This window comes from Lathyrus oleraceus, chromosome 5 (genome assembly GCF_024323335.1).
Source record: "Lathyrus oleraceus cultivar Zhongwan6 chromosome 5, CAAS_Psat_ZW6_1.0, whole genome shotgun sequence".
NCBI lineage: Eukaryota > Viridiplantae > Streptophyta > Magnoliopsida > Fabales > Fabaceae > Lathyrus > Lathyrus oleraceus.
In genome coordinates, this window is record NC_066583.1 from 127966823 (window position 1) to 127979098 (window position 12276).

The 12276-nt window shown below is 35.0% G+C and overlaps 1 protein-coding gene across 3 annotated transcripts in view; it reads left to right on the plus strand.

Annotated features, from left to right (window-relative positions):
* Positions 1-590: 590 nt before the first annotated feature.
* The window catches only part of LOC127088281 (BEACH domain-containing protein B), a 44177-nt gene continuing 32491 nt past the window's right edge, over positions 591-12276 (plus strand). Inside the window, exons 1-13 of one of the 3 annotated variants that reach the window (XM_051029205.1) lie at positions 591-891; positions 1113-1412; positions 3576-3639; positions 3893-4112; positions 4733-4909; positions 5715-6035; positions 6991-7213; positions 8852-8920; positions 9246-9704; positions 9872-10187; positions 10713-11177; positions 11307-11465; positions 11568-11717. In XM_051029205.1, coding sequence (XP_050885162.1) covers positions 1294-1412; positions 3576-3639; positions 3893-4112; positions 4733-4909; positions 5715-6035; positions 6991-7213; positions 8852-8920; positions 9246-9704; positions 9872-10187; positions 10713-11177; positions 11307-11465; positions 11568-11717 — 2742 coding nt within the window. In that variant the 5' untranslated portion in view covers positions 591-891; positions 1113-1293. Of the gene's footprint in view, positions 892-1112; positions 1413-3575; positions 3640-3892; positions 4113-4732; positions 4910-5714; positions 6041-6990; positions 7214-8851; positions 8921-9245; positions 9705-9871; positions 10188-10712; positions 11178-11306; positions 11466-11567; positions 11718-12276 lie in introns of those variants that run through there. The other 2 variants (XM_051029204.1, XM_051029206.1) reach the window with 2 other exon arrangements.

Consider the following 12276-nt stretch of genomic DNA (forward strand, 5'->3'; position numbering starts at 1 on the left):
GAAGAATTCAAAACTACGTAGCTCTAGTAGAAAACAACATATTTGTTGGTTGATTTTATTGAACGAATGTTAAGGTCACGTTATAGTGGTTAAGTGTTATTTGTATGCTCGCAATTGGAGTCTTAAACATTTGTTTGTAACGCGGTAGAATGAATTTTGATCGCACGATGGCGGTAAAAGATAAGTTTGATTGGTCGAAATTTGTATTTGAGTGAATGACGAATGTTCAGATGATCGATGCATATAACTCATATCCAAACAATCGGGGAAAAGAATGGTATATACCAAACTGTTCCTTTTTCACCTAATTAATTATGAAAAGGATTGTATATAAATAGGGTTTTTTGAATTAAAGAGAAATACTCGAATGATCTAACTATACGACTCGTATCCAAATATCAAATAAATTAACGCGTGCAGACGCATATCTATAGAAAACTTATAAACTTCAATAAAATTCAACATTCATTTTTTTTTTTACATAAGATATTCAAAAAATGATAAATCCTATATCATTTTTGTAATTAGATCAAATTTGGAAGTAGCTCATCTTACAACGACCAAACGACACTCTCCTCTTATCGGTGTATATTTTCGCAACCTGTGAGAGTGGAAAAGGAAAATAACACGGTGAAAAAAAAATATCGTCAGGGAAAAACCCAACCCAGGGTAAAACCGAAATTACACTCTTTCCGAGTTTTCTTTTCAACACTTTCCTCTCTCTCTATTACGCATTTCTCAAATTCTTGCAGTAATAAAGATTTCTCCCGATTTCATCATCGATTCGCTATTACAAACAGATTACAGTTGAATCGCTGTCTCCGATCTCAATCCACAAACCCTAACATTCAATCTTCTTTTCATTTATCGGTCATTCCATCTTCTAATCAGGTATACTCATTATCGATTGTTGAATTTTCTTATTGTGTTCAATCAGTACAATTGAATTCGTTAATTTTTTGGAAATTTGCGGAAACATTAAATCATGTCTATGTTTGAGCTTGATTAAGCTGAGAAAATGGAATGGTTGAAGTTAGAGTGGGAACTGAGAAATTGATGGTGATTTTCTGATATTTGTTTCCAACTTGTTTCGCTTTAATTTTTGTCTTTAGGTTTGAATGGGGGTTTGCCATAGCTATCAGTGTTTGTTTAAAGCATCTGTGAATTTCGGACACAGTGCAACACTCAACTAGATTGTGTTGTTTCACATTTATAATTTAGTCTCGGGAGAAGTGATGGCTGGAACTACCGTTTTTCTAATGAAGTCTCACGAATAGATTGTGGTGAGGAAGGATGAATATCGTTAAGGGTGTCGCCGACCTTATACGAAGAACTTCCACCGGGCAAAGTGGCGAATCCTCAGGTTTCCAAGCTCATAAGTTCACTCCTCCTGGACCCAAGTTTCGCTTCAGGTAAGATCAGTGTGCGGTAATACTGCAATATTGAATTATAAATTTGTTGTTTTATTAGCGTGTGATGGAAGCACTTGACTTAATTTATTAGAGTTTTATGTCTTGTGATGTACCAAGTGTTTAGCTGATTATCAAGGTTGCCTTCTTTCACAATTGAGTCTCTTAGGAAAGGGAGTTTTATCATTCGTACAGTTTCCTCGAGTGTTCCGGTGCTATAGGAATAAATTGCGCTGGGCAATCACCTGGGTATTCTTCAAAATTAATACCGTATCACTATCAGGGATTGTAATTAGAAGAGTTGGATTGTTGGACAATCACTAGGGTATTCGGCATATTTAATACCATATCATTAACAAGGATTGTAACAAGAGTTGGGCTTGCAAGTGTCATCCCTCTTTAGTCCGGGAGTGAATGGTTGTTTAACATTAAGTGCAGTTGCTTTTACGGAACTGTCTTCTTTTAGCCAATGGAGAAAACTTGCACATTGGATAATTAAGGTTATTCTTTATTACTGCATTTTGAGAATAAATGAAAAATCTTATGTTTTTACCAAAGAAAATTGATGAGTCCCACGTTGGACATGTTACGGCGTGAAAGAGTGTTCATAAGTGGGAGGCTACGCCCACGTTACAAGTCGGTATTGATGTATTGTGGAGCAGTGTATTCAATGGCGGATGACGGAGAGTCAAAGTCCCTATACCGGATGCTTGTGGCGCCATTATGGCGGAGAGCCAAAGTCCCTATACCGGATGCTTGTGGCGCCGTTATGGCGGAGAGCCAAAGTCCCTATACCGGATGCTTGTGGCGCCGTTATGGCGGAAAAACCTGCAATATCGGCTGATAGTTACCATTGCAGAAAGCCCCAAAACCACCATGTATATCCGCCATAGCGCCATGGTGGCGGATATTTGATAACACTGTTGTGGATTTGAGTTAGATCTAACCCGCATCTAAGGATGATTTTTGTCTTTGATTTAATACTACTCTCATTTATCAAAAGGGCGTTTGGGTACTTAATTAAGCGCTTATCGTATAAGAGCTTTTCACTTTAATCCATTGAGCTATTTGTTTTTGATATGCATATTAATTAATAACTACTTGCATTATCATTTGTTTTTGATATGCATATTAATTAATAACTACTTGCATTATCATTTGTTTTTGATATGCATATTAATTAATAACTACTTGCATTATCATTTGTTTTCACTATAAGTTGAATTTGAAGTGGGCGGAAATCAACGATGGTGCAAGGGTAGGCTTCACATGACTGTTTCCATAAGTTATCTTACAAAATTTATCATAATTAATATTTTAAAAACCAGACTAGAGATTGAACCGGTGAAATCTCTAGGATGTGGTTTAATTGGTCTAACCACAATTGAATTGAATGACAAATAAATAAATAAGAAGTAATAAATAAATAAATGCTAAAAATAAAACCGGTTGTACCATGGTTCAAACTGATTCAATCTTGGTTCAACTAGGTTATTGCATGTCTGGGATCAAACCAGCCGGCTGAACTAACAAGTTCAATTTAGTTTTTAAAAGATTTGATTAGAATAAGTTGAAAATAGCTTTGGGCACATCATAAGCTATTTTTGTGAACTCTCCCAAACACTTACCTACATGCTCATGTCATCAAATAAAACCAATTAAGCTCTTCCAATTCCAAACACGATCCAAGAGTTATGACATTTGATTTACTTGGGGTTGGAGAAAGCAAATGTGTATTTTTGACACACAAATAATAGCCAAATAGCATATTGATTCACAATTTTGGCATTTTGCTCTTGCCAAACCATTTAAACTGAACCATAAAAAACAGATTTTGTGTAAAAGGACACAAATTATTTCAGAGGTGGTTGCCCTGCATACAGAAATAGGCGTGTTTTACAGTACACCAAAGGGTTGTGGGAGGTTTGCAAATCGGCAGTAAATTATTTTTGTTAATGCTGTTGATAGCTGATATCCATATAAAATGCTCAACTTTGACAGAGCTTTGGATATCAAATATATTTTGTACGAGATTTTTTTTTCTTTTCCGTATTTGGGTTATAGACTGAGAGATTCACAAAAGAAGAAACTTCAAGACTCATTTGTGTTCATACCGGTAAAATACATTTAATCTGTAATGATTTCATTTGAATTGACTTCTTCCAGTGATGCTGGGGATGAGGCAATAGTAAATACTCTTTGGGAGCGATATCAGCAAATTGATGATAAGGTACGATTGGATTTATGCTTACTAGGTTTTTACTTACCAAATATATAAAGTTTCGAAGCTTGGCAAATTTCATTTAATTCAAGTCATATAAGCTATTCAGTCTGTTGGCTTTGTTTTCTATTTATCTATCTATCTATTATCTATGTGTAAATTAGTTTTTGGATTGCTGCAGTTGAGATTGTTACTAAATTCGCCTCATGACAGTAGTCATTTATTTAGTAATTTTCCTAACAAAAAGACCTTATTGTTTTAGGTGGAGAAAAAGAGGATGCTTCATGTTTTCATCAAGCAATTTGTAGTTGTCTACAAGGACTGGGTACCTGTAAATTCAGGAATATTATTAGAGTCTGTTTCTCTTGAGAATTGTTCATCTACTGATGATGCAGTCATTGGCTGCTCAGCTGGACATCCTGTCGAAGTCATTCGGGTATTAGTTGATGAGGTCACACAGTTAAGCTCACTAGTCACTGAGTGTAAGATGCATATTGCCATCCTTGTATTATATTCATCTTCCTCTTTCTTAATTAACATTCACTATTAGCAAGTCCAACTAGTTTTGTACATGCAATAAAAATTAGAGTTTGGGACTAATACCATCTATAAAGGGCTGTACCATCTATATGTAAGATATTTGAAACAGATGTAGGAAAGGAGGATACATGCTTGATTTTCTTTTATCCGGATTGGTTGTTTAGTTCACTTTTAATTTTTCATTTACCAAGTTAAAAAATAAATAAGTACTTCATTTCTTTGATGACTAAATGTTTTAGACTTAAATTCAGTTTTAAGATGGTATCAGAGCCGGGTTAAGGACTGCAATGTGGACATTTGGCCTAGGCCCATGCTAGGGGTGAGGGTGGATGTTGAATATGTATTTGTGTTGTTGGAGTTTGTTTGAAGTCCCACATTGCTTAGGTTCCCGGGCTGTTAAACATATAAATATGTGAGGGCAACCTCACCCTTGGAGCTTGCTTTTGGGGTTGAAATCCAAGAATATTTAACAGTGCAGAAATGATAATTTTTGTTGCTAGTAGTGGTACTGTTACTGCTGACGTAATTTGATGCAATTCTTGTCTACTCTTGCTATTTTCAGTGAGCACCAGCACTTTGCAATTGCCAACAGAATTGTCTGGGGCTGCAACCAAGTCGTATATTACTTCTGAAGGGTTTTTAATTTTGGATGCCTTGAAAATCATTGCCCGTTCGTTATACAATTGTAGAGTATTTGGATACTATGGTGGAATTCAAAAACTTACAGCACTAATGAAAGGTATAATAAATTTTTTGGTTCCTGATTTTGATTACTTTTGTGCATCTTTTAGGTACAATTATAGATTTTTTTCCTTCTGAAAATTGGTGTAAGTTTCATATTTTCCTATTGTTTTTCTTTTTAATCCTTTAGCAATTTTTAGGTTGTTAATGTTGAGGCTTAGACATATCTGTTCCATCGTTAAATTTTAACAGATGCTTCTTGTTTTTTATTTGTTTTCTCACCTTAATGGACGTTGTACTCTTGTGCATTTTGTTCAAATTGGCATACTTACCGAATAACTATTTTAAAGATATTTGATATTAGGTTTTAATATTGGGCCTAACTCATTATCACAAAACCGACTTGTAAGGTGAGAAATACCATTCTTTAAAAACTCACTTCAAGCTTTATCTTTATCCTATGCGTGACTTGGGTTTTTCCGGACACCCCCTCATGCTCATCATTACTGGACTTGGGGTGTGGATATAAGTAGTGGGTGACCCAGATGAATATGCTTTGATACAATATTATGTTTTTGTAATTGGTCTAACCCATTACTCACAAGATCGGGTTGTATGGTAAGGGCTGCCACTATTTATAAACTAATCTCAGACCTTATCTTTATCCTATGTGAGACTCGGGGTTTTCCCAATATTTGACAAGTATCACTTCCCAAATACTATTTTCCACTCTTCCATTCATTATACGAAGCCTATATTTTGATAATTGACTTTGGTGCTTTGATTATTTGATTCTAATATGTTGCCATTATAAGCCAGAAATTGCGAAGTCTATTCTAATTCTGGGTTCAATTGTGTTGCAGGGGCTGTGGTCCAACTTAAAACTATAAGTGGTGCCCTTTCTGCTGATGAAAGTTTTCCTGACTTTGCTATGGAGAAAATTAATCTACTCCAACAAATTCTGATATACGTTGTGTCAATATTTTATGTTTTCATTGACTTAGGTTCAAATATAGACAAAATGGACGAGCTGTTCTGCGGTCTTGTAGGCCGTTTTTCACGTGTTAATATTGCAATTAGCTCCTCAAATAGTTCAAAGCTTTTGTCTACTGAAGCAAGGTTACATTGGCGTCAGAAAGCAGTTGTTTCTGTGATGGAAGCCGGTGGTCTAAATTGGTTAGTAGGTAAGGTAGGCATCTGTTATATTTAGATATTTGAGGTTATTAGGTCTTTGTTGTTTCGCCGGTTGATTTTCCAACTTGCCAAATTATATGCAGTTGTGTATTAGGTAATCATATACACATGAAAGGTACAATGAATTCGACAAATGCATTATTAAATGTTGGTTAAACTAATATATAGGTGTCTGTAGTTCTAGTTAAACTTTTTTTTTGTTTTGAAAATAGGTACATTGACTGACAGCCATTTAGACATCATATATGTTTATGTTCATCCGTAGGTTATTCTGGGTTACTGTTACAGGTCCCGGGGACTTGATTATAAATATTCATAGTTTGGTAGGACATAATTGAAAATTTCAAAACAGTTAAACCATTGATGTCTATTTGATTTTTTTTATAAGGTTCTTGTTAAAAACTTTTAAACCCTAGGGGAGCTTTTGAAATTTATTTAAATTGTAGGGACTTAAAAAGTAGTTTAACCTTAAATTTTAGTGCATTCACTGTTTGTGTGATAAATCCAGTTATGATTAAACACTGACATGGAGATTGGGGCCAGGGTATGTATTGCTCACAGTTCCCCTTATCTCATTGAAGTGTGTCTATACAAGATAACTACTAGTTTTTAACTTAAAAATAAAGATTTTTTTTTTACCAAATCGAATTAAAAGATAAAGCACACTATTAGGCTTTTCAAAATAACTTATGCTTTTAGGCTAAAGTATTTCTCGAGATTAACGATTTGGATAGAAGCGTGGTCCTGGATAGAACATTTTGACAATAGTTGATCCATGTAGTTGAACCCACTTAGTGGGATAAGACTCGTCTGTTGTTGTTGTTATTGTTGTTGGATGTAGGTTTTTGTAGACCCTTATCACCAAAATATATTTGTGTGGTGACATGCTAGAGATAAAGACATGTTGGACTCGTTTTGTATTCACTAAACTTAAATTTGCCACAGAACTGTTGCGCCTCTGTAGAAGATTCAGCTTGAAAGAACTGTTGATGGATGATTCACTTCAGTACTTGAGCTTGAAAATCCTTTCTTTGGCCTTATCTGCAAATCCCCGGGGTCAGAATCACTTTAAAAGTATTGGAGGGCTGGAAGTGCTGCTGGATGGTCTTGGATTTCCCTCAAATTATGCAACAACTTACAGTAAATTAGTTTTGACTAATGGATTCAGGTATTTTTATATGTATTTCAAGCCGGTTATTCTCTAGTTAGGTTAGTAGAAGGAGATGGTGTGGTTCTCTTAAAAAAATTGTATATGCATTATTCTCGAGGGATTGTTGCAACTTTTAAAGTTTGAGTTCGATAACTGGATGACTAGCTTGATGCTGATGAAGTGTCTGAGCTTATGCATCATATTCCGAGTCTGTTGTCTGTTTTATAAATACCAATACACTCATATGTTATCTCTTCTACTGGTTTTGGCTTGTATTAAGTATTTTGGTAAAATTATCTGGTATTTTGCTACTTCTGTTACTACTTGAGCACACTATTTTGGGATTATATACATTATCATATCAAACCTGTCTTTGAGAAATTGGTGATTTGAGAATAGAGCTATGGTACTGACTGACTTAAGAGATTAGTTTTCAGCTTGATATTATTTATAATGAAAGCTGTACAAAAATAATTCCTTAATTAAGGGAATAAATATGGACAAAGTCGATCCTATTAAAACAATTGTATACAAAGAAAAAAAGCAGTGAGATGATCTTAGAGCTTTTTTTCGAAGAAACCACATGTTAACAGCAGCTGTCCAATTTAAATAATTCTCACCGTTGAGTTTCTCGGATGTTATAATGGGATGGCCCAAGAAAACGAAGGAAACAAGGCTCTTACCGGAAGATCCAGACTTGCTATTGTCTTTTTATTTTGAAAGATCTAAATCTGAACTCTTCTTTGATGATAATAGAAGAACCAGTACCAAAGAGAACAAACATGAACAATCACGAACAGTGCCAAAAAATGCTCAGGCAGTACCAAAACGCTAAGAAAACACTGAAGAGAGTGAGATCCACTGACCAAACTAGGTCGAAACAGGAAGAGTAATGTCTCACAAGCAGATGGGACCAGCGGCGACCTCATTTGAGGTCTGGAGGGTGGCCTTCACGCTCCGGTAAGACTGACGGCAAAAGAAATGCATGTGACGGCACATGCAGCTGCGGTTGACGGCAGGACTATGTGGACTGGCTGATCCGATGACAGCGAGTCTGGTTCATTGTTTCACCTAAGGTCCCGTGTTTCGGCTAGGTTTTGACACTTTTGACAGGCCCAATGATTGTGAGCTCTGGTATCAACTTGAGAAAAGAGTTTTGGACTTTGGTACAGAATGACTTGAGACTTGAGATTAGACCTCAGCTTGATATTACTTATTATTTATAACAAAAGCTGTACAAAGAAAATCAAGTGAATAAATGGTTAGACTTCTTCTAATGGTAGTTATAGGCAGTTATGAGAAGTTATTATGACAGATATATTATTTAGGAATAAATAGGGAAAGGATAGGAGAAACTGGGGATGGATAATTATTGAGTGGTTTTGGGTGGGAGTGACCAAGCTCTCGAATTCTTGATATGGTAGCGTGTTTTCATTAAAAATAACATCCCTTGATATGTATAGTCTTCCACTTGGGGAAAGGCATTTGTAGCCTTTGTGAGAGGTTGGATATTTCTGTTTTCTTTTCTTTAGTTCATTCACCATAGATACCAGTTTCTATCATAAATATATACATAAATAATCTTAATAAAAACATAATTATATACAAGAATAAAATCAGTACATATCTCAACAGTTTTGCTTGTCTTTTTTTCAGGGATGATAAACCATTGCAAAAAATATTTCAGCTTCATATTCTTGCTCTGGAAGTTTTAAGGGAGGCTGTGTATCCTTCAATCTTTACTAATTTTGTGAATTTTGGATGACTTTCACTTTTCATTTGCCATCATTTTTTGATGAGTTCTGAAACATTGCATCAACACCATTGCATACTAAAGTTTGGAAACATTTAAGCGTGTATTCACACAAGCTATATTTGTTTGTCATTCTTAATGATTCCTCTCTGAGTTTCATTCCCATGGGGTATATGTTAACATCATCCATTTTGCATTAGTTTTGCCTTTTCCTTTTTTGGAAACTGGTTTTGTATTGAATCTCATTAAAATTTAACAATACATTTATTGATGTTTGAGACCTTGACAATAATATAGCTTTGGGAACATGAACAACTTGCAATTTCTTTGTGAAAATGGTAGGGTACATAAATTTGCAAATAGTTTTTGTTCACCGGCTTTTGTTCTTCAAGATTTGAGACAAGGGGGAGATTTCGCTGAACTTCAGGCTGTCAGTGTACCTGCTGACATTCACGAAAATGAAAATGATATGAAGTATGATCCAGCTGCGGCTTCTGCTGGCCTTCCATCTAATGCTTCCTTTTCTCATTTTTGGAATGATTATGTCCTTACACTGAGCGGAAGTCTCTGTTCATTTCTTATAATTCCTGGAGTTTCTAAATCTCTTAATATCCAACTATCTTCTGGTCGACTTGCATTGCCTGTTTCCTCATCATATTCCGAATTGTCAATCAAATGGGTCATGAGGGTTCTTTTTACAATATTTCCCTGCATCAAAGCTTGCTCAAATCAGAATGATTTACCAAGCTATTTAAGGTGAGTTTTATCACTGGTTTGCAGTGTCTTTCCTTGTGCTGTTTGCTCAAAAATCTTAATTAACCATCAATAGCAGTTGTGGCAAATTACTCCGTCACTATGGTTATGAAATAGAAACAGCATATACTGAACTTATTTTTGTTGCTGTTTTTCTTCCCATTTTCCAGGGTTTTTGTCACTGTTTTACAGAACAAAGTTCTCGATGCATTTAGAAGTCTTCTTTCTACTTCTCCCACGTCACTTGAAATTTTTCGTGAAGAAGGAATATGGGATCTCATCTTTTCAGAAAATTTCTTTTACTTTGAATCAGCTTCCGAAGAAACTGCTGGACAAATATTTGAACACAATAAGAAGGCCGAAGTATTGTCTGCTTCAAGTAGCACTATTGATACACCAGAAGTCAATGGGGTTAATAGTCTGCAATTGGAAATAATCTCATTTGTGGAATTTGCTGCAACTTCTAATGGAACTACACACAACATGGTGGGTCCTTCCCCCCTCTCCTAGGATGTATATTTTCCTAAAATTTATTTTATTTTATGAAATTAAGGCTTAAACACAGATTTCATATCTGTTGAAAGAGAGATAAAAGATAGGTATATGGTGAAATCTTTGTGTGAAGCTATGGAGCGGGAGGCAGTAATTTATAGAGAAATGTTTATAAGTATGTAGAATGTTGTTCATAATAGATAATAAATTACGAAATCATTTTACAAAACAGAAGTGCCGTAACTTGTCAAAAGATTTTCCTATGCCGCACATGTTGGATATTTGTTTTAAATTATGTGCTACCCGTCTTGTTAATTTGCTCTATGCATTATTATTTTGCTAAAGTAACATTACTATGTGCATGTCTTTTGCATGTGTGTGTCAATCATTTATAATTATATCTAATATCTATTCATTATCTTAACTTTCTTTCTATATTTTAATATTTGTGGTGCATGCGTTTTTCAATTGAGTTCAAATTGTCGAGAATGCCCTTATTTTACCTTATTTTGATTACAGACTGAATTGTCCGCTCTGCTGGATGCGCTTGACCATTCTGCTTGTAATTCTGAAATTGCTGGTCTTCTTGTGAGGAGTTTGGTTCATATTTTGCAGCTCTCACCCGAGAAAACTATTGCTTCCTGTAAAACCTTGAATGCAGTTTCTCGGGTTTTACAAGTTGCTTGTGTTCAAGCACTAGAGTGTAAAAGATCTGGAAGTATGAACCCCTCCAGTGTAAATAGTGGTTTGGAAATTTCAGAATCGGTGCCCGATCAACAAAAATGCAATTCACCCGAGACAGTGCAAAATTGGTTTGGTTGCATGAAAATGTGCCTGGAGTTCTTTACCAAGTTTTCTGCATCATCTGAAGATACAAAGAGTTTTATATTGCAGAGTCTTACAAGCATTGATTGCTTGTTTGATTTATTTTGGATAGAAGGTTTGAGAGATGATGTGCTTGGGCACATACTTGATCTCATGAAGGTGAAAATTTAGTTTTACTTGATTTTGGCTGTTGAGCTATAGTGTAACTTTAGAATTCATATTCTAGGTTATATTTATCTTGTGAGTATTATATATTATGTTGCTATGTTTAATATTGTTGTTTTTCAGATTATGCCATCCTCGGATGAAGATAAAAAAGCAAAGTTACAGTTATGCTCTAAGTATTTGGAAATGTTTACGCAAATAAAAGAACGGGAGAAATTTTTTGTTGATCTGTCTATTGATATGTTGGCTGGAATGAGATCTATGCTTCTGGCTAATCAAGCAGTATGCATCTTATGCTGATTTATTTCTCAATTTTGTTAGTTTAAATGAATATGCATTTTGCAATTTTACTGAACAATTCTCTTTGATGTTTTAATGTTTCAGTACTATCAGGCACTGTTTCGTGATGGGGAATGCTTTTTGCATGTGGTATCATTACTTAACAGCGATCTAGACAAGGAAAATGGGGAGAGATTAGTTTTAAATGTACTCCAAACACTTATTCGTCTGCTTGCAAATAATGATACCTCAAAGGTGCTTTCTTCATTGCTGTCTTATATTTTCCCTTTTTCTTCCCTCGTGTGGTAATAGTTCTACGCGCCACATTACTATTTCTTGTTTCTTTCTTTTTTATCTATTTTGTTTTGATTAAGTGCATATGTTAATAGATTGTACTGTTTTTATGTCTGGTCAGAAAGTTCTTTCTTAAGTTGTTCTTTGGCTGTGTTTTACTGTTGTGTTGGTAAAGACAGATGTGTCATTACATTACATCTCTATAATTCCCCCCATGCAGCAACTCCGTTATCTTTATGAACCGAAATTTAATTTTATTTAGAAGAATGGGTGAAAGAATAGAACTTCTGATTACTTGGTCAAGGACCTGTCATACCACCATAAGAACTAATTCCCTTGAAAGGCTTATGCAAACAAATGGCTTTGTTACATCTCGAATTGAATAAGGATGCTTCATTGTTCTCTTTTGTGCTTCAAACCTCTCTGCTCTTTTGATAAATTGATCTTTAGTGAAATTTTAAAAAAAAATCAAAGAGGAATGTATGATGAACTTGATGTCGAAAAACTTTTCTTTGGGGGA